The 25,615-nt window shown below is 56.4% G+C and overlaps 1 protein-coding gene across 4 annotated transcripts in view; it reads left to right on the forward strand.

Moving 5' to 3' along the window:
* The first annotated feature begins 1,153 nt into the window (after window positions 1-1,153).
* Window positions 1,154-25,615, forward strand: part of SLC6A9 (solute carrier family 6 member 9) — a 31,563-nt gene continuing 7,101 nt past the window's right edge. The window contains exons 1-6 of one of the 4 annotated variants that reach the window (XM_040231384.1): window positions 1,215-1,429; window positions 3,493-3,598; window positions 6,936-7,051; window positions 18,738-18,894; window positions 19,458-19,589; window positions 19,981-20,251. In XM_040231384.1, the coding sequence (XP_040087318.1) occupies window positions 7,022-7,051; window positions 18,738-18,894; window positions 19,458-19,589; window positions 19,981-20,251 (590 nt within the window). In that variant the 5' untranslated portion in view covers window positions 1,215-1,429; window positions 3,493-3,598; window positions 6,936-7,021. Of the gene's footprint in view, window positions 1,430-1,484; window positions 1,650-3,492; window positions 3,599-6,935; window positions 7,052-18,737; window positions 18,895-19,457; window positions 19,590-19,980; window positions 20,252-25,615 lie in introns of those variants that run through there. The other 3 variants (XM_040231382.1, XM_040231385.1, XM_040231383.1) reach the window with 3 other exon arrangements.

Consider the following 25,615-nt stretch of genomic DNA (forward strand, 5'->3'; position numbering starts at 1 on the left):
CTTGGCAGGAAGTGTCAGTGCCTGATACCTGCTATCTTGCTCAGAGCCTCTGCAAATAAAGTGGAATCTCACTTGTCAACTGATCTTATTTGAGTTTGGCATGTGCGAATCAGCTTTTTGGAGGCTGACTATCCCCAGGGAACAAAGAAACTGGTTTCCTGGGCAGACAAGAGTGAGGACAGACTCAGGGTGCAGAGAAGAGACTGGTCCCTTCCTGAGCAGATGCTGGGGCGACAACAGTCCCCTGACGGCCGGTACTAACTGGTCCTTCTCCTTGAAAGCTGGCGGCCTCAAGACAAGCAAATGTGGGAGCCCCTTTCCACCAACTGCCAAGCTCTGCTGCTCAGAGGCAGCCTGGAGCAAGGTGTTTCGTTTATTTTGTAGGACAGGAAACTGAGGCGCAGCAAAGCTCCCTTTGGCAAAGTCTCCTTTAGCTAGGATTGGAACCTCCGCGGTCTCCCCAGGGCTAGAACTGAGGGCACAGGTTGGTGTCAGCAGCCCTTGTAATACAACCACCCCTGTGCATGCCCTTTCAGTTGTGTTCAACTCTTTGCAACCCCATGGACTGTAGCCCACCAGGCTCCTCTGTCCATGGGATTCTCTAGGCAAGACTACTACAGCGGATTGCCATGCCCTCTTCCAGGGGATCTTCTCAACACAAGGATAGAACCTGAGCCAGTGTAGGTTTGACCAAACCAGTGAGAGGGTCCGTTTAGAAAGGACCCCCAAGCCCTCCAGTTCCAAGGAGGAGGACCCAGGCCTTACCCAGCTGTGCCCACAGTCCCCAGCGGCACCGCTCTAAAGGGGATGGAATTTGCTCAGACCTCTCTCTAGGGGGAACGCAGGCGCAGAAGGCCGGGGGCCTGGCAGGCTAACTCCAGCCCCAGTCCCCCAAGTGCCCCAGGCCTTTCTGGCTTCTTTCCAGCCTAGCAGAAGGGGACGACATCTACTTCCTCCAAGGGCCCCAGCTGGAGGGCAGCGAGGATGGGGCGGAGCAGGGGGCTCCTTTGCGGAGCCCACTCCCAGGGGTTCGTGGGGGTCAATCGTCGGAAAGCTTGGAGCAACTCGTAATTTTATTCCCTGGGAGGAGGAGCCTGAGAAGTTGGCCGGGGGGTGGGGATGAGAATGGGGGGGGGGGGGGGGGGGCGGGGGGGGGCAGGGCGGCCAGGGGAGCTGCTCCGAGAGGGGAGGGACTTGGCTAGGTCTCCCAAGCCTTCTTCACTCTCCAAACTTTCACCAAACTCTTGGCCCCCGCCTCCCCGAAACCAAAACACAACAAGCTCAGGAGGAGCGACGAGCAGCTCCGCGGGGCGGGCAGACTCGCGGCGGCACATAGCCTCAAGAGGCTGATGCAACTTTCCCTTTAAGAAAGCCACCTGGGCGCACCGCGGCTCGGACCCAGCTCGCCTGGGCCGGGGGCTGCAGCATGGTAAGGGGGCTATGGGAAGGGGGCGCTGCGGCCCGAGCCTCTCTCTATCCTGCCATCGGTCTGGGTGTTTGGTGGCTCCACGGGGCTGAGCCCCAGGAAGAGCGGGCGAGCGAGCGAGCGAGCGAGCGAGCGACTGTGTGTGTGTGATCGCGCATGCATGCGGGCATCTGTGGATGAGAGTGGGCACGCGTGGGGATGTCTGTCTCGCCGGAAAGGTTGGGTAGGTGCGTGCGTCTGGGTGTCACCGCTGTCACCAAGGAGCTGCAGCGGGCAGAACGGCGGCGCCGGGCGGCGGCGGGGTGGGGGGTTGGTGGCTGCTCCTGGAGGAGGGGGAGATGCGTGCCGAGGCCGGTTTGGTTTCGGGCGGCGGGCGCGTGAAAGTACCGGCAGCTCCGGAACCAGAGCGTCTGTACGAGGCGCCAGTGGGTCTGCGCGCTGGGGCCTGCCGACGCCGGGAACCGGCGGCCCGGGTCTGCGCCCCGCATGCGGGCTCCTGCTCTCCATCTTCTCGCCGGCCGCCGGCCGGCCTGGCTGCCTATCTGGCCCCTCCAGCCGGGCTGCCTCCCTATCTGCTCGCCCACTCGCCGGCCGGGTGCGGGTTCCCGCGCGCCCAAAGGTCCTGGGAAGCCGTGCCAGGGAGTCTCGGTGCCCTCGGACCCTTGTCTGCGGCTCCCGGCTTTGGGAAGGGGTTACGGCCACGGTATTCTCGGGCGGTTGCTCTCCCGGGAAGAATCCGCGCCCTCCCCACCCCAACCTTCATTCCGGTTGTGAGTAAGGCGGGCCTGGGCGGCCGCAGGTAAGGGTAGGGGCCTAGCAGCCCGGGGCGCCCACCCCCAACCGGTGCCCCGCACCCCGCAGACAACGGCCGACGGGAGCAGACCGCTAGGCTGGGGCCGGGAGGGAGGGGGGGGCTTTCCCGGAGGGCCGGGAGGGGCCCTAGCCGGCCCGGGGGCGGGGCAAGGGGGCGGGGACCTGGGCGCCCCGGTACTTTTCCACCGCAGGGGCCGGGGGGCGGGGTCACCGCCCCCACGCCAGCTGAGAGACCCACACGTGGCGGCTGATGTAACGCCCGCTCCCGACACCTCACACCGGGATTAAGGCGAGCGCGCCGGCTTCGAGGAATCCGGGCTCTCCAGGCGGTGCTACAGCTTTGAAAGCAACCTCGCCTTTTCCTGCCGCTCAGGGGCCTCTTAGCGGACCCGCGGCTTCTTAAAGGAGCCGCGCCCCCTTTCCTCCGCAGGCCACGCCCCCTCGCTGGCCACTCTTAAAGGAGCCGCGTCCCCGTTTCTCTGACAGCTCTCTCATAGAAGATAAAGGCGGGGGTGCCTAAGAGTGGAGAAGGAGAGAAGGGCCTGAGAGGTTAAAGAACCCCAAAGTGAGGGAGTGTCAGAAGATTGGGGGGTAGTGGGTGAGGGGGGACTGGTTCTAGGAAGGGACTAATGGGCGACACTGAGCATGCCCAAGTGTTCCAAGCACCACAGAGAAAACGTCCCCTTAACTCGGCCTACACTGCGACTGCGGCTCAGTGCCCAGCTCTGAGGATGCAGAAGAATCACACCTCTGCCCTGGGATTTCTCCAGCTGGTGAGGAAGGCAGATTTGGACACAAGTAACCATGCTACAACGGCTGCGTGTGAGGAACGTGTTGATCAGATGTACACTGCGTGCATTGGGGGTAACCGGGGGCACAGTGGGAAGACTGCAAGTGGAAGAGAAAGGAAGGCTTCTTGGTGGTAATGGCTTTGGAATGGCTTTGAAGATGGGTGGGGTATATACAGATGGAAATGGGGACAAGGGTGCTCAAAGAAGAGGGAATTGCCTAAGCAAAGGCATGAAGGCAACAACCCTCTGGGGATGCTGGATAGTCCCACATGGCCCGCAGGTGGCCATAAGAGGCTGTAGACAGCTGATTTGGGCTCTAGGCAGAAATAAGGGCCCTTCCCCACTCCCACAGCCCCTCCCCTCCCTCCATCAAGTGAATGGGAAATTACCCTTCCTCTTCTTTCTCCTAAACTGTGAGGTTCTTGAAGGCGGGAAAAGAACATGTCACCTTTCCATCCCCAGCAATGACTTCAAGGCTTGGCCCAGATGGACCCTTGACATTGACTGACCTGACAGTCCTGTTTGGAGGAGAAGATGACTGAGCAGTGAGACAGTGAAGATGGACCAGGTCCTATGACTATCCTCTCCCCATCCTTCCTTGGGTGGCTCACAGGCAACTTGAACCCAGCTCACCCAACCTAGCTCATCTTCTCCCCACTCCAAACCTGCAGCATCCCCAGCATTTCTGTCCCTGGAATGGGCACTGGCTTCTTCCTATTATACCAATAGAAACCAGAGACCCCTCCTTATCCCTCACCCCCAAGTCCAATGCATCACCAAGTCCTACCAAAGTTACCTTCTACATTTTTCTCGAATCTGTGCACCTCTCTTCACCCCATCATCACCTTCCTGATCCAGGCCCCCTCGTTCCTGGCCTGGCCTATTGCTGGTCAGTTTCCTTTCTTCCCCTCTCCCCTCCCCCCAGTCTTTTCGCCATACTAATCTAGGTTGGCGTTTTCAAAACGCACATGCCACCAGTTGCTCCTCCTCGCAGTTACAATTCTGGTTTAAAGACTTCAGTGACTGTCATTGCCCTCAGGATAAAGATCAAAACAAGGCCCCATAGACCCTGACCCTCCTTATGCATCTGCCTTCATCTTTGGCCACTTTCTCTCTCACTCTCTGAGCCCCAGGCTCCTGGTCTTTATATTATTTCATTTGCTTGAATCTCTCTTCCTCTTCTGTTGCTCACTGTTGCCTAATCATGCCCCTCTAACTCTTAAACATCACTTCCTCAGGAAAGTCCTCTGTAACTCTCAGACAAGGCCAGGCCTCACTGGTACAGACTCTGGTAAAGAGGATCTTTCACTTTCGCACCCTTTATCGTAGGCTCTGATTATACGCATTTTAGTCACCGGTTTCACTTGTTTCCACCCAACCTGTAAGCTTCAGGAGGCCAGAGACAAGAATTCTTGGTGCCCAGCACAGGTGCCCAGAGCAAGCCCGAAATAAATATTTGTGGAACAAATGAACTGAACTGTGGCCAGCCCTAACTGCCTGCTGAACAATTTAGGCCATATCCTGTTGGCTGTGGAAGACTATCAGAAGGAATCAGGGTTTTAGGACTTTGGGAAGATTAATGGATTGGAGGGAAGGAGAAAGTGGAGGACCTGTAGAATTGAATATTAAGCAGAAACTTCAGAAGGTACAAAGGAAGTATAATTAGCCCCATCTTCCAGATTGAGAAAACCAAGGGTCAGAGAGGTTAAGTAACTTGCTTGAAGTCACATACCTAGTGAGTTGGCAGAGTCAGTTCCTCCTCTCAGGTCCCAGAGTCCAAGCACTTCATCACAAGCTAACCTGACTCTGACCCACATGGCACAGATAGAGAGCTTGTCAATAGTTGCCCATATATGGGTGAGGGGCAGGCCTGGTGCCAGGGTAATGTGGATGCCCAACCCCTATCAGAGGACCTGACCTATCATAGGCTTTCAGGTGGTACTTTTTGAATGGATGGATGGGGCCATTTAACAGGAATAGCAGAGGCAGGAGAAGTAGCAAAGCTTTGCACCCAACTCATTGTCCTGGGGGCCACTGCCAAGGAGTCTTTTTCCCACCGAGAAAGAGAAGCGCCTTGAACACAAGGGCCATATTTGCATTGCTCAGGGATATCACCCTGTAGCCCAAGTTCCAGGACAGAGTGTCCTCAGTTTACTCATCTGACCAGAAGGCACTACATCCAACCCGGGAGGTGGCCCCACTTCGTTACTATCATCACTGTCATTATTATTTGTTAGCCAAAGAGTGACAGCTTTGAAGACAATAAGGCTAGAGTTTATAGCTCGGAGGCAGGGAGGTGGTGAGTGAGACCTGGAGGCAGGGATGTGGTGAGTGAGAACAAGAGTATGATCACATTCCCTCTTCTTCTGACCGACCCCAGAAGACCAGAGCCATGAGCAGGGACTTCTCGAGAGAGGCAAGAAACCTGGCCTGGATGACTAAGGGAAATGGTCACAAGTCACACCCTTGCCTGGCCCTCAGGAGGTTGTGCAGGACATCCTGTGACCAGGGGAAAGGCCTAAGGGAACCTAGGGAGGATTTGCATAGGCAAAGAAAAGCTGGTTCCTCCTCTCTTCTAGCTTTCCAATGACTTCCTCGGTCTGCGGGTGAACTCTTAAGGTGGCTGTGGGTGGGGCCAAGTGACACAGAATAGCCTTTGCACTACAGTCCACAACTGAAGTGACTTAGCAGCAGTAGCAGCCACTTCCTGGGAGTACCCAGAGAAGACCCCAGTCCTTCGTGTGACGAGGTCCTATGAAGGGTGAACGTCCCTGTCCATCTGACCACAGGTTTTCCTCCCGTGAGAGCATTCCTTGAGGCTCTCAAAGTTTGATTCCATTCCTGTAGCATGATTGCATTCCTGTGGCATGTCAAAAACTACTTCGTCTTTCATCTGTATCCATCCCTCGACATCAAACATTCAGACACCAGCAGCCGCATGGCCATGCCTTCTGTCTGTCTGCTCCCCACTCGGCACTGCCAGCCCCACTTGACTCTGAAAGATCTCTTGAGCTGACCTGGCTCCTGATTCCAAGGCCTCAATGTTACCCATTTCCCTTCAACTCAATTCCACCAACACTTTCTGCAAGCTGAGCTGGGCACAGAGGAGTCAATAAAACATATCCAACCCTTCAGGGAACTGGCCAACCCACAGTTGACAGACATAAGCAAATATGTCTAGAGTGAGTTTATAAGGACACTGGTAACACAAAACACAAAAGAGGAAGCAATTTGTTCATTCTGGAGTGGAGTGGGGGCCATGTCAGGAAAAGCTACAGAGGAGAAGTGACACTGAAGCAGGGTCCCAAAGGGTTTGTAGAATTTCACCTGGGGAGCAGAAGGCAAGGTGTTCGGCAGGGGCCCGCCTGAGCAAGGGCACGGAGGCATGCCTGCACATGCTGTGCTTGCTGTGCCCAGAGTTTCTGTCTGGTCCAAGTTAGTGATGTAACAACAAGCCCAGATGCCTGGAGCCCAGGCTGAGCGGCACCAGGATAGGGAAGGCCCATCCTGGCCGCTTGGCCGGGGCGAGCTGGGGGAGCATGTGCTGATCCAAGCTGACTCCCCTTCAGGGGAAAGGTTGAGGCCATTCACACAGACGATGAAGGAATTGGACCCTGTCCCAGTTCTGTGTTCATTTTTTATCTTTTACAGAATTGGGCATCTGGAGAGTCAAAAATAGACCTTTGCCCACTGGGACAGGAAGCCTGGAGACCAAGGGATCCAGGGGAAGGGTTGGGAGAAGAGTGAGGTAGGAACTGGATTGAGGGTCATCCAGAAAGAAACAGGACGGGAGGGAAGAGCGGCAGGTGATCTGGGCTCTGCACTACCTGTTCTGGAGGGCCACACACCTCCTGCCCTGCCTTCCCTGGGCCAGATCCTCACCTCATTCTCTGCTCTCTCCACAGCTCTGGAGGCCTGTACTCTGAAAGGTGCTAGAAACAGAGCCTGTGAGTGTGGTCTGGGAGTCCAGGGCCCGTAACCCACCACCACCATGGTAGGAAAAGGTGCCAAAGGGATGCTGGTGAGTACAAGGATCAGACTACAGGGAGAGGGTGGGGGTCATGAGCACTGTCCATCTCTTCTGGGGCCTGCTGTCAGCTTCTGGCCTCGACAGTAGGGCCTAGGAGCCTCCATGGGGCCCCAAGTCTGGCACTGCCAGGACTCCTGAGTGGTAGGGCTGTCTCAGGCCCAGGCAGGCAGCCCCTCACCCAGCAGGTTAGATACTGCCATGGGTCGGAGCCCACAGCAGGCAGATTCTGCTACAGAGCCCAAAAGTCATGCTGGGAAGCAGGAAGCACACTCCCCACCCTCATCACAAGATACCCTGGAAAGCAGGCTGCAGTCGATTTTGCCAGGAGGGCTCTCCTATGGCTGACACCCCAACACCCCCATCCTGTGCTCTGCCTGCTGTGGAGAGCATTCAGTAGGTGCTGATCAAGGAGTACTCAGAGACGGATGTTTCTCGTCTTCCACTCGAAAAATAGCATAGAGCATTTCATGTTAAATCCATGTGAGGTCTTTCAGGAAACATCCCTCTCCCCTTTCCCCAAGTCACAGCTCTTCACTGCCTGCTGCCTCAGAGCACAGGAGAGGTGGTATGAAGTAGTGGGCAAGAGCAGGGTCAGCTCATGGATGGATGGCTCATGGATGGGCGGAGCCGGCCAGCTCTGGAATCAGAAGCCAGGAAAATACCCCAAGGGCAGTCGTATTCCTTCTCTGGAGGTATTGCCTCAAGAACCAGTGAGACTGGGCAGCTGCCCTGGAGGAAGCCAGTGGCTAAACATGGCCCTTCCCTTGGCTCCTCCCTTCCCCACATGGATTCTCCCGTTGCTGTTCTCATTCACTGAAAGACTGATTGACCCAGGGTCTCTTGCTGAGCCCTCCCCAAACAAGCCCTGTCTCTCACCAGGGATTCTGGGACTCTTAAGTCCAGGGTCCAGAGAAATGCTGTTGGGAGGGAGCCAAACAGTTGTGCTCCAGGCTCAGGACCCTCTCTCCTGCCTGGTCCTGAACTTCCAGCATCCAGCCCCTCAGACCTACTCTGGTCTGGCCCACTCCTGATTGGAACAAGTCTGAATGAACTAGGCTTCTCAAAGTATTCCTGACCCAGCCTGAACTCTTAAGTGCTCAGACATGGGCAGAGACGGAGGGCTCAAGACCCTCATACTTGCTAAGGGGGAGTAGATGCTGTGATAGGATCAAGACTGGCTTCCTTCTTGCCAGAAGTGTTGGAATCGCCATGGGCCCGTAGCAGAAACTGGAGTGCGGCTCTGCCCCTCCCTCCATGGAGATTCTGAGTCCCGTGAAACTTAAGAAACCCTCTGAGTACTCCCTGGCTGCTCTGCTTTCTCTGGAGTGACCCTGAAAGGACTGGCGCGGGCAGGCAGGGGTGATGGGGGACCCACGTGGGCAGCACAGAGAGCCTGACTCCCAAGGTCCCAGAACCCCTGCCGGGGCTGAGCTTCCCAGACCCCAGGCTCTGCCGGCCAGCCTGTCTGTAGAAGGGAATGCTGCCTTGGGACGCCTGTTCCCAGCACCAGGATGTGCCTAAAGATAGCCAGAGCTTAGTTTCCTTCGTGCCCTTTGACCTTTGACATCTGCCCGCTGCTGCTGTGTCTGAGGCTCCATAGCAGGTCCCCTGGGCACCCCCAGTGGTTGCTCGAGATTCTATTCCTGCTTCTTTCTCAGTTCTGTTTATGACCCTGGGCTACACTATTCTCAGGACCCAGTTGGATCCAGTGCTGCCTCCGTGTAGCGCTTGTCTCTGAGGAGCGCCATCCCTCTTAGCTAACCTGGGCAGCTGTACCTGGACTTCATTAGCTGCCCGTGGTTCCCTAAGGGCAGATCATGAAGGATGCTCCTTCTCTAGAGGCCACGGTGGGGCGGAACAGAGGGAGCTGAGGGCCATGCGTGTAAACCAGGGGCCCTTGGACCCTCCCAGGTCTGTGACTTCTGTCGCCATTTGTGCCCTGTTATGCAGTAGTAGGCAGCTGGCCCTGGCCACGAGGTCCTCACTTCCATCGCCCTTTGCCCCAGGATTGGGTGTGAAGACATGGGCCCCCTGGGTCTCCTCAGGGTCTACCCTGTGTCATCCTTGGAGCCTCTGCTGGGCTCTCCATGCAGCAGGTGCCCCGTGGAAGGCAAGCCACTTCCCAGCACGTGCCCAGGCCCACATGCCTGCCGCACGTGTGCCTCCCCCGCCACTCCCAGCCCAGATGGTCTCTGCCAGGCCAGCTCAGCTGCCTCCCTCACGCCTCAGCAGCTCCTAGGACAGGGCCATGCAGGAACCCAGCTGGCCAGGGTGCCTCCAAGCCTGGGAGCAGCTGGGATGCTTGGGGGCACCAGGGGTGGGGGTGGGGGTGGTTCCTTTCATGGAGACCTAGTGCCTCTATTTATACACATGTAGGGCCAGGTTTCCTGGGGCTCAGAGGACAGGGAGCTGGTAGCGAGGAGCCTGGGACAGCAGAACCCCACTGGCTCAGTTTTAATCTCACGGTCTCACACGAAGTCCACCTCAGTCCCTTCCCCTGTGCCTGCTCCCCACTTGTACAGCATTGGGCAGATAGGCCTTGGTGAGCCTCACTGGTCTCTCCCCACATCTCTGCTGCATTGGGTGGCTCTGCTACTGGGAAGCCTCATGATGAATAAGAGCAGAGTCACCCAGGCTAGGGCTCCAGGTGCCAGAGCGTCTAAATCGTCCTAGAAGGCTTTGAAAGCACCACAGGCCGCCTGGGGCTGCCCCACCCTGACCTGTTCTGTTATGCTTTGACAAGAGTGTTTAGATACTTCTTGTCTGCAGCAGCCATCTCAGAGCCTGGTGCACAGTGGGTGCTCACCCAGCCCGGGTCCTGGCATGTGGCAAGTGCACAACCAGTGTGGGCTTGACACATCCTGGGAGCTCAGCAAGCACAGGGTTTGACATACACCGGGCCCTCCCTTGGTAGAAGGCTTGTCACTTACCAGGCATTCTCCTAGCATGAGTCCCGGCATGTGACAAGTGCTCAACCAGTATGACATGGCACACACTGGGCACTCACCTAGCACAGTGCCAAGCACACAGTACATGCTCACCCTACTCAGGGCTGACCATATCCTGGGTCCTCAGCTGGCCCAGAATTTGGCATACATGGGGCACTCATCTAATGCAGGACCCAGCAAACCACCAGGACTCCCTGGCATGGGGCTGGCACACAGTGGGTGCTCTCCCAGCACTGGACCTGGCACACACTGGGTGCCTTCCTAGTGCGGTTTGACACACAGTAGGTCTTCTCCTATCTCAGGCACCAACACGCAGTGCACACTCTCCATATATGATAAGGACTAGCACAGAGGAGGTGCTCTCCTAGCCAGGCCAGCCTGCACAATGACTGGATGATCCTAGACTCACAACTGCCGCCTCCCCAGTGAAATGGACAATATCTAGATCCAGAGGAAAAGGCTCAACCTCCTCAGACTTCCTCTCTGGATTAGGACCTGCCCTCCATTCCGCTTGTCCTCCTTCCCCACCCTGGCCCCTCTAGAGCCCACCAACTCAGCTCTGTGGCCTCCCCTCCCCTCACACAGCTTCCCGGCAGCCCCAGCACCCCAGCACTTTGCAGTCCTGCCTCAGCAGGACCTTCCCTCAGAGTCACAGGTCACAAACAAAGCCCCTCAACTCCTTGACCCTCTGGAGGAATGCCCACTCTTATTAAGAAAAGTCAGAGGCAGGCTTGGGGGAGCTGGCCTCCCTGAGTGGGGCTAGAGCAGCTGGATCCCACTAATGAGCCCTCATTACGGCCAGGACCCAGCTGGGCTGCTGCCGCCTGCTGTCCCCATGGCCAGAGCCAGAGAAAGCTGTCCAGCCAGGGCTGCCTGTTCTGGGCACCCGGCCCAGGCCAGGGCAGCCAAAGCCCAGAGCCCACCCTGGGTGGAAATGAGCATTTGGGCATCATGGATGATTGGGCCTTCCTGGAACCAGTGGCCTAGCCAGGGGCTTGGCCCTCAGTCTGGACTCGCAGGAAGTCAGCGGAAATCAGCAGAGCGTGTCTGGGGACCCGGCTGCGTGAGGCTGGCCTGGAAGCAGCTCAGTCACTAGGATCTGAGGCCATTCTCTTGGGAGACTTGCTTAAGCCAAGATCATTCCCCATCTTCTCTCCCAAAATGGGCATAGTAGCATACCCACCTCGAGGGGCTGTTGGGAGGATTAAATGAGTTAATATATATTCATATGAAGTGTTTAGGACAGTGTCTGGCTCACAGTAAGCACTTAATATATATCATCTATTGCTATTATTAATAATGTTCACTAGCTTCAAAGATGGGTAGATATGATCCCCATTTTAGAGATAAAGAAACTAAGACCAGACAAGTAAAGTAACTTGCCTAAGGAGATACACAGAGGGAGATCCACCAGAGCTGGGGTTTGAACCCAGGCCCGTCTGACTAAAGACTTTGCCTTTTAAAAAATAATGATGTTGGGACTTCCCTGGTAGTCCAGGGGCTAGGAATCCACCTTACAGTGCAGGGGACATGGGTTCGATGCCACTGGTCAGAGAACTAAGATCCCACATGCCACGGAGCAACTAAGCTGTCACACCACAACTGCCGACCCCACCTGCCACAACTAGAGAGCCCGTGCGCTGCAACTTAGACCCAACGCAGCCCAATAAATATTTTTAAAATAATAACAACAAAAAATTTTAAAATAGTGTCATCCTGCCATGTTCCCATTGGGGTCAGCACACTTACCAAACTCACAGGGAAGGTCCTTTACCTCAGAATTCATGCCTGATCTTAGGTTACTAAGATCCTACTTTGTACCAGACCCTTTGCCCAGCCATCAGTTTCCAAAAACTGGAAGCTGTGTCTCCCCAGCACCAGAACACTCGAGCCCACCTTCCTGGTCACTGGTTTGTGGTGTCCCAGCACCCACTGGAGACTCACCAGTGAGTGCGGCCTCAGAGAAGAGGGATGGAGGGTCTGAGTGACATTCTGCCCAGACCACTCAGCACACTCTTCCAGAGGGACCACCTCAGGTTCTAAGTGACACAGCGCTAATCCTCAAGGATCCGTGATGTACAGCCACCCTCTTGGCTAATGCCATCTTTCTTCAGACAGGTGACAGTGTAGTTCACCAGGCCACAACTGTTTTGCAGAGTCAGTCACATTCTTCTGTGAGGACACACTCTACCATCTTGGCTGGCTGGGGATCCCCAAGTCTCGGGGGCATTGCTCCAGGGCCCACCGCCCCTCAGGCCGCAGCACTCTGTGCAGTCGGAGATGCTCTGGTAGTGCCCTGTGCCTAGGTCCTCTTCTCCCTGCCCCTTCACCATCTCTAGTGCCCAGTGGTACCCAACATCGTTACCAGGAGCCCACCACGTGCCAGGCCTGTGTGCTCAGAACCATCTGGGCCCCAGACCCCACTCTAGGACGCGAATGAGCTGCCTTCTCTCTCTCTTCTGCGCCCGCTCTGCCTCACCCTGTGGTTGTGAGTGTGTGTATGTGTTTTTTGTTCCAATAACTTGCTGGGAACAAGGGAGAAACACAACAAGCCCCACGCCTCACTCTAGCTGTGGAGCATCCGCGCTGGGCTGCATGGGGACTGGCCGGAGGGGCAGGGCCAGGGGAGGGGGTAGGCAGAGCTTCGGGAGGAGATGAGGTGAAAGTAATTGATGCTGCCCAGCCGGCAGTGGAAGAGGCAGGGGATGCGTCAGTGTTGCCCGGAGCTGGCAGAGGTGTGAATGAGCGGAGGAGACACGCGCACTCCGCTCCAAGGGCTCACCCGGGATGGCGGCGGCTCAGGGACCTGTGGCCCCCTCCTCCCCAGAACAGGTCAGTCACCTTCCAGGAGGTTGAGCCCCCTCTCTGGTGCCAGGCAGACTGGGAGGCAGGACTGGGGGTGGGGAGAGGGGCTGAGTGGTCTGTGCCAGGGAAGGGCAGGCGCAGCCAGCCAGAGAGACAGACACCAGCAAAAGTGACCCAAAAAGTGGCAACTGTGCAAAGGAGCAGGAAGAGTTAGCTGTGTGGTGGGGGCGCGGGGGAGGAGAATGGGGGTGTGAGGGCTCCCCCAGCCCAAGGACCTGCTGAGAATCTGCTCTGTGTATCAAAGCTGCATTGTCCTAGCTCCCGGGGAGACGGGCCGGAGGTGCCCAAGAATTGTACTAATCAATACAGCCCCATTGTCTGTACCACGGCAGTTACTCCTATGGGGAGAGTGGGTGAGGGGGCAGGGGGATTTGGTACAGGGGCTTCGTGGTGAGGATGGGGGAAGGGGGTGGGCAAGCCTCTCAGTTGGGAGGTGACAGACCCTGCGGAATGTTCGCCAGTGTCCAGGACAAGGGCCCGGGTGGGGTGGGCACCACCGGTGTGCCCTCATCCCTGGAAGCCGGGGATGGGTGGGGATGGCAGGCACAGTGTGGCTGATGGCAGTGAGGGAGAGGGGACTGGGACAGCCACCTCTTTCTCTGCAGCGGGTCCTGACTTGACCCCCAGCAGGCAAGAGAAGGCATGTCCTCTGGGGAGACCTGAGTTGAGTTTGGGAGTAGCATTATGCAGGGCTGCCCTTCACCCTCAGGACTGCCAGGGTCAGCCACCAAAGCCACTTCCAAAATGCCAGCACGATGCCAGCCGACTGGGGCAGAGGCTGCTCGCAGCTGCCACAGTGTGGGGCTGGACTGTTGGGCTCCAGGGCAGAAGCAGAGCCCCCCCAGTGGTCCTGTCACTATCCCCAGGGTCTGGAGTGGAGCCCGGCATGCCCAGGCTGCATCTCCTGTCTGCCGTCCACAATATTGGCAGGTCAATATTGGCAGAGCCCTCTGCCAGTCAGGGCTCTGGGATGAAACAGCCCCGGGCACGTCCTTGCCTCTCTCACCTCGCATATGAGGGCCTGATCGTCTGAGAGGTGCCATGAGGTTTTCCTTGAGGCAGGAGACACTATTAGCCCCTGCATACGCTCGAGTCTGGGGTGGATTTTCCCACGGTCCTGCTCCTCCAGCCCGGCGCCTAACTCTTTCCCGTGTCTGGATCAGGAAGCCAGCTGAAGGATGGAAGGCTCTGTCATTGCAGGGCAGGTGCTGCCTCAGGAAGACAAGTTGGGGAACCAAGAACCAAGGAGTGTGAGGTCCCGGGGTCTCCCGAGGCAGCCACGCTTTACTGTCATGGCTGTGCTGCCTGAATTCCCCGACTGGAGCTCAGAGAAGGCTGCCAGGGATCTGGATTTGGCTCAGGGTCAGTCTGGGATGTAGGGTCTTGCCCGTTCTCCTCTGCAAAATTTGTCTTGGAGAGGACTTCACCCTTGAGCAAACCCTGGGGCTTCAGAGTCCTGGACAAGAAGCTTACCGGCTCCCAGCGGGGCCTGCCCCACCCAGCCTGCTCCAGGAGTCCTCAGTGTCCACCGAGAGCAGAAGAGAGAGCTCTCGATTCACAGAAATAGCCAGTGGACACTGCTCTCGGAGGGCGGGAGTTGGCAGCCTGAGCACAGCCATCGCCCAGAGTAGAAACCTGGGCTGCCTCTGAGTCTGGACACGAAGAAAGGAGGGGCGCCTCTGCGGTGGGGGCAGGGGGCGGCCTCGAGGGTGGGCTCTGCAGCGTTGTTTCTTTACACTTTGCTGGAGTTTCCTTTTTTTTTTTTTTAATGATAAGCTCATAATCAGAAAGAAAGCAAATAACTTTTTTTTTTTTTAAGTTGTTCAGAAAGCCAGTGGGAACTAATGGAAAATACAGGAGAGAGTCAGAAATAACAAATTCCAGGCAAGGCAGAGCTACAGAATCTAAGGAGATCTGTTGAGGTTGTCTGTCCCCTGATTTTATAGCTAAGGTCTCTCAATGCTAAGAGTGGAAGAGGTTCGGGATCCTAGGGGTGCAGATTCTAGAATGCTAGGATGCTAACCCCCAGTGCGGGATCCCCGCCCTGCCAAGCCCAAGGTGTGGGGGGAACTCTGGTTTCTGCCCTCGGAGCTGGACTGCCTGAATTCCAGGAGTTCACCCAGAACAGTGAATAAACAGAGGGCAGAGGGCTAGGGAGAGGACTTACATAAGCAACTGCTCAGTGCAGCTCACCCTCCTGGGCAGGGATGGGGTGGGAGGTTGTGAACCCAAGACAGGTCACAAATCCTTGTGCAGGCATGGACACTGCTGCCTCAGTGACTGCTTCTATGGACAGGGGCGCTGAGGGTCTTATGTGTGTATGTCTCTGCACGGCGGACATCATGGAGGATGATCAGCCAGCCCACCCACACAGCAGTGGAAGGCACGCCCCATAGCCTGCATCCTGCCAGGCCTGGGGAAGCTTGGGCACAGGCAGGGCAATCCCCACCCTGGAGATCACCCATGAGGCCCATGAGGGCGAGTCAGAGGTGAGGGTGGGGGCTATCCAGGGAGCTGGAGGAGGAGGGACCAACCCAGAAGGGCACCAGGCCATTCTGGTTTAACTCATCACCCAGATGTGAACGAGGGAGGGAGGTTGGGAGGGCAGCGAGGGCAGCTCCTGAAGTGGGAGATGGGTGATGGGCAGCAGGAGCCTGGAGCCTGGCCAGTCGATGGGGCTGAGCTGGGTTAGGCAGATGGGCCACCAGTCTGGGTCAAACCCATGAGCACAAAGAGATTCTTTTGTGGGCACCTCAGAGCGAACAACCTCTGCAGGGACTATTACTATCAGTGACAGGCCTTCCACCCAGCAGGTAAAAAAGAATGGAGGGCTTAGACTAAGGAAAATTATGCAAGGAGAAAAAAAGTTGTGCAGCACTGGAAAAGTCTCGCCGGCCTTGGCATTGCTGTCCAGGAAGGAAGTGAAGGGGAGTCCCCAGAAGAGGGCTGGAAGGGAACTAGAGCCCCCGGGAAGCCCCACAGAGGGACCCTTCCCTCCAGTGTCCTTGGAGGAAGGTGGGCTTCCTCTGTCCTTTGCTGAGTGCTACGCCCTCACCAGCCAGACTGCCTGCACATAGCTTGCACTGGAATGAAAAGTCAGAGGCCTAGCTGTGGAGCAGGCCCCCACGGCAGCATTCCCTCCACAGCTCCTGAATGGGGCACTGAAGGGCTGGGATACAGGGCCAGGGAGCAGCGGCTGCTGCTGCTTCTGCTGGACCTCCTCCCACCACTCGCAGGGCGTCAGTGAACCTCCTCCCGCAGAGCGGACCCCTCGTGTTTGTTACTTCCCACCACGGTCCCATCCCCATCTCCAGTTCCAGGCCCCAGGGCCCCCAGGCTCGGGCCTCCAAGGGGCACAGCCAGCAGGGCTGAATTGCTGAGCGCAAGGCTCAGTAGCGTGCTGCTCGTGAATGCGACCGCTGACTCCTGAGGGCTCAGTCAGCCTGTCACTCGCTGCTGGCCACCCTCCCGGGCCCCTCCATGCCAGGGGAGGAGCAGAGACCTCAGAGGCCCAAGTCTGGTCCCGCTGCACTTGCTCAGGCCTTGAACATCAAACCTTAGGACCTCGGTCTCTGCAAGAGGCCACCCTGGACCCTCAGTTGCCTCTCTTACAGCTGGAACTGCTGCTTCGTGACCCCACCCATGTACTCTGCAGCTGCCACAATCCTCCATTGTGCCCCTAAGTAAACAAGCCTCGGACAGAATAAAACTGTTATTGTAGGATCAACATATAGGCGGCCTATTTGGCTGGGCTTTGTTTGGGAATGGATAAACTACCCCAGGCAGGCCTCACGCCCTCTGAAAAAATGCCCCCCGAAGCCCCATGCTATTGCTAGGCCTGTCCCCAAAAAAAGGCCCTAGGAGGTGGTGACAGGCTTAGCCGGGATTCTGTAGGGACCTGTCACACCAGGTCTGGGAGTTGGCCCCACCACACCCCTCTTCCGCCCAGAGCCAAGGTGGCCTTCAAGCCTCTTCATCAGGGCAGCCTTCTGTGACCTCACCCTGCTCCCGCCCCGACCCGAGTCATCCTTTCATGCTCTTGTGACTTGAGAAATTCCCCTTTGTGGTCACGTTGAAGTTGCATGTAAAAATTATGTGTTTATCTCATTAATGACTTACTTCCCCCTGGACTTCTAGCTCTGAGTGGGTTGGGGTGTGTTTTGTTCACTTCTGAATTCCCTGAGCCTGAGGTAGGGCCTGGCACATAGTAGGTGCTTATGAACCTCCGAGGCTGCAAATGAATGCACACAGGCTCTCCTGTGGGCAGTGCTGGGTGGGGGGTGACACCTTTGTGCAGAACAAGGGTGTCTGTGCAGTAGTGCCCATGTGTGTGCAAGCCTGGAGCGGCCCCCCAGATGCGCCCACTGAGAGCAAAGGGTGCGTGGCTAGGAGGGGCACCATCAGGTGCGGGGGCCTCTGGGCCTGCCTTCCCAAATAGGCCTTCCTGGAAGGCGCAGGCCTGGTGAGACCATTGCCGCACTCTGCACCTGTCGGTCAGTGTCAGAGTCCAGCAGCATGGCAAGGCACCAGGCCCATTTGTTTATTTGCCTGCGTGCCTTGAGTCTGTCTCTTTCAAACTGAGGGGCCGTGTCACTACAGTGCTGTCCCTCAGAGGTCGTGCAGCTGTGTCTCTGATCCTGGGTGTCCTCAGGGACCCTGGCCATTTCTCTCAGGAGAACAGCCCACCTCTGGGAGACTGTCTCTGTCACTCAGGGCCTCTCTGGGCCTCTCTGTGGGTGACTCTCAGGGTCCTCCCTTGCCTCTGAGACTCCTCTGACCCTCAGGCCCCAGTTCAGGGTGGCTGACTCAGTGGCAGGGGCGGAAGGGACGTGACATGGGGGATGGGTCTGCTCACACTTATAAAGGGACTTACTCGGTTAGTCCCAACTGTGGGGTTGGGGTTCTCAGTGGGGCTTCAGGCCACCCAGTCCAGCCCCACAGCTCCCCAGACCAGCCTGCAACCTTCCTTTGGGGCAACCCCCTCATCAGCCCTTCCTGGCCAGCGCCCTCTTCTGCAGCCCACGCTCTCTCAGCTCAGAGACCCTTTTCTGGAGTCAGTCCGTCTAGTTCCCCTGGCAGAGTCTGTCCTCCAAGTCTGGCACGGTGCCTACAACTCTGGTCTCCTCCCCCAGCTCATGGCCAGCAGACCCCCACCCCAGCCCAGGTCAGCTTCCTCAGGCCTCCCCTTCCCAGCCATGGGCAATAATTAGAGATGGCTCCCCTGGCCCTCCCGTCCTGAGCCCCAGAATGCCTTCCTCAGGCCTGGCCCAGCTCAATTGCTTGCCCCTTGTTATACCCTACGGCCCTGACCACCATGTGCCCCCTAGAAAAAGCCTTCAGCTGGGGGAGGGGTCCAGCGTCACCTTCCCCCACAGCCGCCCGCCATGGGCAGCGTGCTCAGCCTGGTGATGTGGTGGTGGCGGGTGGGGGGGCTGTCTGGACACTGGCCCCTTTGTGCCCAGCCCAGCTTGGCTGCTTGGTATGAGGCTCAGCTGCTCCCAGATCCTCACCCAGAGGGGAGAGGGGAGGCTTTGGAGGGGCTGGGACTGGGGGGCTCTCAACTTGAGCTCCCTCTCAGTGTCCCACCTCTCAGATGCTGGCAGCAGCTCCTCAGGTGGGCTGGTGCCCCCGGCACAGGGTGCTGGGGGGCTGGTGAGGGAGGCCCCGCTTGGCACCCTCTGGCAGCCGCTCTTCCCTCTGTGCTCCTCTGCCAGGCCTGTCTGCAGCTCATGCCAACAGAGGGGAAGCCCAGGGTGGGGGTGGGGGCCTGGAGGGTCCACGATGTCCCTAATGGGGGAGGCCTGAAGGGTCAGGCACCTCAGGCCAATGCCTTGCTGATGGTAGCTTTTCTCCTGTCCCCACAGAATGGTGCTGTGCCCAGCGAGGCCACCAAGAAGGACCAGAACGTCAAACGGGGCAACTGGGGCAACCAGATCGAGTTTGTACTGACGAGCGTGGGCTATGCCGTGGGCCTGGGCAATGTCTGGCGCTTCCCATACCTCTGCTATCGCAACGGGGGAGGTACCCAGTGGGCACAGGGCAGGGACCACCCGCATGGATAGAGCCCAGCCACCCCCTTCCGGCACAGACCCCACTCTAGACAGGCTGGCCTCTGGCCCTAATCTCCTTTGCCCCAACCCCTGGCTTAGGTACCCCTTACCCCCTGACCTCAGCAGCCTGATCCCTCGAGGGGAGAAAAGGTAGAGAGGAAAGCAACCCAGCCGCCCAGGTCTCAGTTTTATACCCCCTGCATTTCAACAGCCCCGCCCCACCAAATGATTCAGGGATATTTGAGGACCCCGTCAGCTAACGTGTGTGAAATTGCTTGCTTAAGTCATCAATTCCCACCCAAACATGGCAGCTCTGAGACCTGGGTTCCACTTAGAGCAGACTTCCTGGGAACCCCTGTCAAGTTAAAAAACAGGCCATGAGCAGTGTGCCTCAGACTGAGGCTCCAGTCCAGGGCATGGCACACCCTCCTGGAAGCCCAGCCAATTGCAAAGGTTCTGCTGTCGGGTTCCGAGCAGGAAGAGGGTGGGATCCCCCAAAGCCGGCCCTGAGCCAGCCCTCTCCCTGCCCACCAGGAGCCTTCATGTTTCCCTACTTCATCATGCTCATCTTCTGCGGGATCCCACTCTTCTTCATGGAGCTCTCCTTCGGCCAGTTTGCAAGTCAGGGCTGCCTGGGGGTCTGGAGGATCAGCCCCATGTTCAAAGGTGAGGCCCGGATGTAGTACACACACACACACACACACACACACACACACACGGGCCTCTGGGGGCCGTGCTGACTCACCCATCTGTATAAACACTGCCAGCCATTATGGAACCTGGGTGTTAACCGGAGGCCCACATCACCAGCCAAGGCCAGGGACACATGCTGGGATCCATTGTTTACTTGGCCTCCACCCTCTCCTCCTACCCCGTGGATACACAAAAGCCCTTCGCCGCCCCCCACCCCCAGCCCCCAGCTCACTCCTGCCAAGGCCTGACCTGCCCCTTCTGTGGCCCTCTATGAAAGCCTGCCCCTTAGGCCCTTCAGAATTAGCTTCCTGTCCTTCAGCTAGGTGTGTGAGGCTGCTCCTGCCCCTCCCCTCCCCTCCCCCAGGTGTGGGCTACGGCATGATGGTGGTGTCCACATACATCGGCATCTACTACAACGTGGTCATCTGCATTGCCTTCTACTACTTCTTCTCATCCATGACGCCTGTGCTGCCCTGGACCTACTGCAATAACCCTTGGAACACGCCCGACTGCATGAGCGTGCTGGATAACCCCAACATCACTAACGGCTCGCAGCCTCCTGCCCTGCCTGGCAACGTCTCTCAGGCGCTCAACCAGACCCTCAAGAGGACAAGCCCCAGTGAGGAGTACTGGAGGTAAGGCCCCCGTGGGACCTGGGCTTCTAGGGGTTACCCATGGGGCCTGTCTTCAGCCCTCCCTCTTCGCCGTTGGGCAGTGGTCTGCAGTCTAGGGAGGGTGCCCGGAATGGAACATGGCAGGGGTGTGGGCAGCCTCTCAGGAGAGGCTGACGCACAGGCTTTGTGAGTTTGTGAGAGTCCTTACACGGTGGCATCGAGAGAGGGAGGGCTCCAGCAGTCAGGCAGGTCAGCCGAGGAGAGTCGGGGAAAAGAAGGGGTGGCTTCCTGGCGAGCAGAAGAGCACGAACACAGGGCCTTAGTCCCAGATGAGCCTGAGGGAAACCTGTTGTGATGAAGGGTAACAGGTGTGTGGGGAACTCACCAGCCATGTGGTAGCCTACAGGGAGTACGTGCCTTCTTGGAGGACTTACAAGAATGAAGCGTAGACCTAACCCTGCAGAACCAAAGAAGAGCTGTGGAAGTTTCCTGAGCCCAGAGCTGTCCTTATCAAGCTGTGTTTGGGAAGGGCAGACTGGCACCCCTGAGCTCTGTGGTGACAGAGAATGGAGTCCCGGGGCTGGCTTGAAGGGAAGCTGTTGCTGGGGGTGTTTGGAACATCTTGTCCCAGCTGGGTGGGTGTGAGGGCCCAGCAGGACATCCTGGAGGAAATTCCCCATGTCCTGCTGGGGAGCTCATGGGAAGAGGGCTTTGTGGGCTGGTGGGCAGGCCTCGTTCATTCATTCCACAAACATTTATGGTGTCCACTCTGCCGGGCTCTGTGTGTCCATGGGGTATGAACGGCCTTGAGACCGTGCCATGAGGAGGTCACAGTCCAGAAGAGAGCTGCGTCGTTAATGCTATTAGGGGCAGGGGCCTCAGTGCAGGTATACGCAGGGGTATGGTGAGGGCAAGAGCAGGTGATCAAGGAGGCGTCCCATGGACTTCCCTCGAGGTCCAGTGTCTAAGAGTCCGAGCTTCCTGTGCTGCCACTGCAGGGGGCACAGGTTCAGTCCCTCCTTGAGGAACTAAGATCCCACAGGCCAAGCATGACACGCTCAAAAAACAAACCATAAAAATACCAAGACTTCCCAGAGGAGGGAGAAAAGGAGCTATAGAAGGACTGGGAGACATGGGCAGATGAGCCGCAGCCAGGAGGTGGCAGACTGGAGCTGGGGTTGGCGGCAGGTAGGACAGAGTATTGGGACAGAGGAGGCCAGGACATCAAAAGGCACAGGGCTTCCCCTGCCGGTCAGAGGGTTCGAGGCCTTCTCCGCACTGTGATGGAGAGTCAGGGCTGGGCAGCTGAGGTCCCAGTGACACTCAAAGTCCTAGCAGGTCCACGTCCTCTAAGCAGAGGGCCAGCACTCAGAGCCTCAGGGCCCAGTGGCCCTGGGCTGCTGCTGCTGCATACCTGCACAGTCGTGTCTGCCTCTTGGCAACCCCATGGACTGTAGCCTGCCAGGTGCCTCTGTCCATGGAATTTTCCAGGCAAGAATACTGGCATGGGTTGCCATTCCCTACTCCAGGGGATCTCCCTGACCCAGGGATTAAGCCAGTGTTTCCTGCACCTCCTGCTTTGCCAGGCAGATTCTCTACCACTGAGCCTCTTGGGAAGGAAGGCCCTGTGCTATAGCTGTTCAAAGACGGCTAAGATGTGGTCCCCGTCCTCAAGACTCATGGTGGAGACCGTAGAGCCGTTGCCTCCCAGTGAGGTTTGGGCAAAATTGCCTCTGGGCATATTTGGTCATTCAGTCACTGGACGGGTCATTTCCTGAGCACCAAGTAGACACCGAGAACGGCACTCAGAGCAGGGACAGAGCGGGGAGTAGGAGACTCCTCCCACTCAGGTATTCTGCTACATTTGAGGCATGGTGTGGACTGGGCAACTTGATCTAGATGAGGGAGAGCCTTCTGGAAGCTTCCAGAAGCACAAAGCCAAGAGATGCTCCAGAAATTCTCACCCCAGGGGCTGTCTTCCAGGGTGGGGCTACTGCTTGGCAAAGCTCAGATTTTATCCAGTGCAATTAGAGGGGAATTTCCCTCCAAGAAAACTAGCCATGGGTCAGGAGGTCCACAGGATGGCCTGCTGAACTCCACTCCTTGGCGGGGGCTGGAGCCAGGCCTCCCTAAGGAGCCCCAGTTCCAGGCAGGACTCCTTCCCTTCAGGATGGCTCCCTGCTGCCCCCTCCTGGAGAGCCTAGGGAACTGACCTTTGAGAGGGCTGCCCAAGCTGGCTTCAGCAAGATGAGGTGAGCAAGCACCCCCATTTCTCGGCACCTGCTATGTGCTTATTGTTGCTGTTTAGTCGCTCACTCTTTTGCAACCCCATGGGCTGTGGCTCTCCAGGCTCGTCTGTCCATGGGATTCTGTAGGCAAGAATACTAGGGTGGGTTGCCATTTCCTTCTCCAGGGGATCTTCCCAACCCAGAAATCAAACCCAAGTCTCCTGCATTGCCAGATGAGTTCTTTACCCCTGAGCCAGCAGGGAACTATGTGTTAGGCATATTATATGCTATCACCCCCATTTTCAGATCCAGAGACTGATTCCCAGATGTTAAGGAACTAGGCCTCAATGCTCTGTCAGGATATACATGCCCCGCTGTGCCTGGTGCCTAATGTGAATCAGGCCGATGATCCTCTGCAGGCATTCTGGGTCCACAGTTTCCAGCAACCCTTTGGAGAGCTGCACAATGAGCCGCACGGCAACCCTACTAGTTTGTGCCGGTTTTATAAAATATTCCCATTCTGCAAGTGAACAAAGCAAATCAAGAGAAAGATGGACTCCTCTAAAAGGGAGAAGAGCTCCCAGGGCAGATTTCTGAGCCCACGTCTGCCTTTTGCCCACTCTTTGGCTTCCAGTCTTCCCTGCCCTCACCACCTCTTTACAGCATTACCTTACAGTCCTCTGAGAGCTGATCTGATGCCTGCTCAGGATCATGCCTTCATCTCCCCAGCAGACACCTGGCACCCAATGGGACTTGGATCCCAGCACCCCTCTCCCAGTGTCTTCATGCCAGCTGTAGAGCCACACAGACCTCACTCAAATCCTGGCTGTGCTACATACCAGCTTGGCCTTCTGAGGTCACCAAACCTGGTTTAGTCTCAACTCTTTGTCCATTAAGTGGGAGTGGTTACGACATCATTCTTGTTATTATAACGATGTAGCAGAAATCACTAAGAAAGTGATGGGTACTCAGTAAGCACAGTGATAGCCACTGCTGGAGATGCAGGGAAATAGATGAGAGTGTCCCGTTCTCAAGGCATTTACCATCTGGTTGGGGAAATTAAAAAATAATGCAGAATAAGTCCAGAGATGTTATGTGAAAGCCAACTTGTAAATATGTGGGGTTCCAAAAGTTTTTCAGTTAGTTGTTTGGTCTCAAAAGCACATGGTCCAAACCCAAAACAAAACATTAAATATGGTGCCATAAAAAGAAAGTTAGAGTTCAGAAGTCTAGCCTTCCAAACTCTTTAAGCCCTTGTATTGCATGCTGAACTCTTGCAATAAAAAAATAATACAAAGCACTACCAGTTTAACATATGTAACTAGATAAAGGTTTTAGAGAATCTTTTGAGCAAGGAATGGGTTGTTTACTTTGAGTACTGATGCTTAAAGTAAATCACCTCTCAGCTGTAGCAGTAAGACCCGGTTGCTATTCTGGAAGGCAGAGCCTCCCAACACGATGTGCCCCAAATAGTGTGCCAGTCCGGTCGGGCTTGGGCAGCCCAGAATCTCCAGCCCTGCTGCCTTCAGCCTTCAGCTTTGAGTGACCTATTTGTCCCATGGGCCCAAACTATTTTTTTCTGCCTGTCCCAAAGGGAAAAAGATTGGAAAGCACAGCTGCAACGGTCCAGGAGCCTCTCCTGGGAGCAGGGGGTGGATCTTATTCATCCCTTTGTCTTTGGTTCCCCCATGGACTGAGAGCCTGGAAAGTTTCTCATCCTGATGCCTGTTGAGTGAACCAACACAGAGGCGGGAGTTTGGCAGGAGTGGGATGTGTTGGACAGCGCCCTCTGCAGGTCACAGTGAGAAGGGCAGCCTAGGCGAGGATTTGAGGCAGAGGCCTAACAAGGTGCTTGCAAGTCTGACAGTCCAGTGGGCTGACCAAACAAACAAATCCCAGACCTGGCAACATTGTCCCATGAGGGACCAGGGTGACCACCCATCACAAAGTATTAAACATGTTGTCATGAGGTTTGAGAACTGAGTTGGAAAAAAAAAGTAAAAATAGCTAAGATTAGAGGACAGCCTATGAGCTATGCTGAGAAGTCCTCATTGAAAGAGGGGAACAAAAGGAGCCTGTATTTTTCTAAATTTATCTACAGATTATCCTAGGTTGATGTTATGATGCCCATTTTAAAGATGAGGAGACTGAGGCTCAGTAATTTGTCTCTTGCTCATCAGTTCTAGCCTGGACAGCTCCAGCAGCCAAGCCAGGCCCCTCCAGATACTCCCCTTTATACTTCCCAGTCCATTTTCCATGATGTTAATCCATTCATCCATTCAGCAAGTGCTTACTGGGCATGGCTCTGTGCCAGGCACTTTGCGAACCACTGGAAGGATACGAGAGTGAACAAAACAAAAACCCTTGCCTCCATAGAGGGCAGATAACAAACCGAACAGTAAAATGGGCAGTACGATAGGAGACATACTCTTGAGGAAAATACAGCCAGGAATGGGGTAAGGTGTGCCAGGCTGGGGCAGGGGTCGCAGTTTTGGTCCGGGTATCCAGAATAGGCCCTTTTGCAAAGAGGACACCCAAATAAAGATTTGAAGGAAGCAAGGAGGGAGGGAGCCGCATTGACAAGCCCAGCTGAATAATTTGTGGGGCCCAGAGCAAAATGAAAAGATGGGGCCTCTTGTGCAAATGTGTTCAGAATTTCAAGATGACAGTGGCAGGACATTAAAGCAAGCACAAGGCCCTTCTAAGCATGGGGCCCTGTGTGCCTGCAGAAATCTCACACCCATGTGGACATGTGGAGGTCTGGGGAAAAAAACATGCCAGACAGGGAAGAGTACGTCTAAAGGCCCTGAGGTGGGAGTGGGCCTGGCACATTTAAGGAACAACAAGGAACCCAGTGAGCTGGAGCAGTGAGTAGGGGGGAGGGAGCAGGAGGAGAGGAGATTTGAGAGATGGCAGTTAGGAGATAGTGGGTCGTGGAGGGCTTTGTAGCCACTGTATGGACTGGTTTTTCCATGGCCAGAGATGGGAGCTGCTACAAGGTTTTGAGCCAAGGAGAGGCCCTGAGAGACCTAAAAACCCTCCAGAAGCTTCTCATTGCTCTCAGAAAAAAATCCAAACTTCTCTCCCTTGACTTCACAACTTCTCTTGATCTTGTTCCTTCCTATCTTCATCCTTCTCTATTCCCTTCCCCTTCTCC

The sequence above is a fragment of the Oryx dammah genome, unplaced genomic scaffold (assembly GCF_014754425.2).
Source record: "Oryx dammah isolate SB20612 unplaced genomic scaffold, SCBI_Odam_1.1 HiC_scaffold_28, whole genome shotgun sequence".
In the NCBI taxonomy this organism is placed as follows: domain Eukaryota; kingdom Metazoa; phylum Chordata; class Mammalia; order Artiodactyla; family Bovidae; genus Oryx; species Oryx dammah.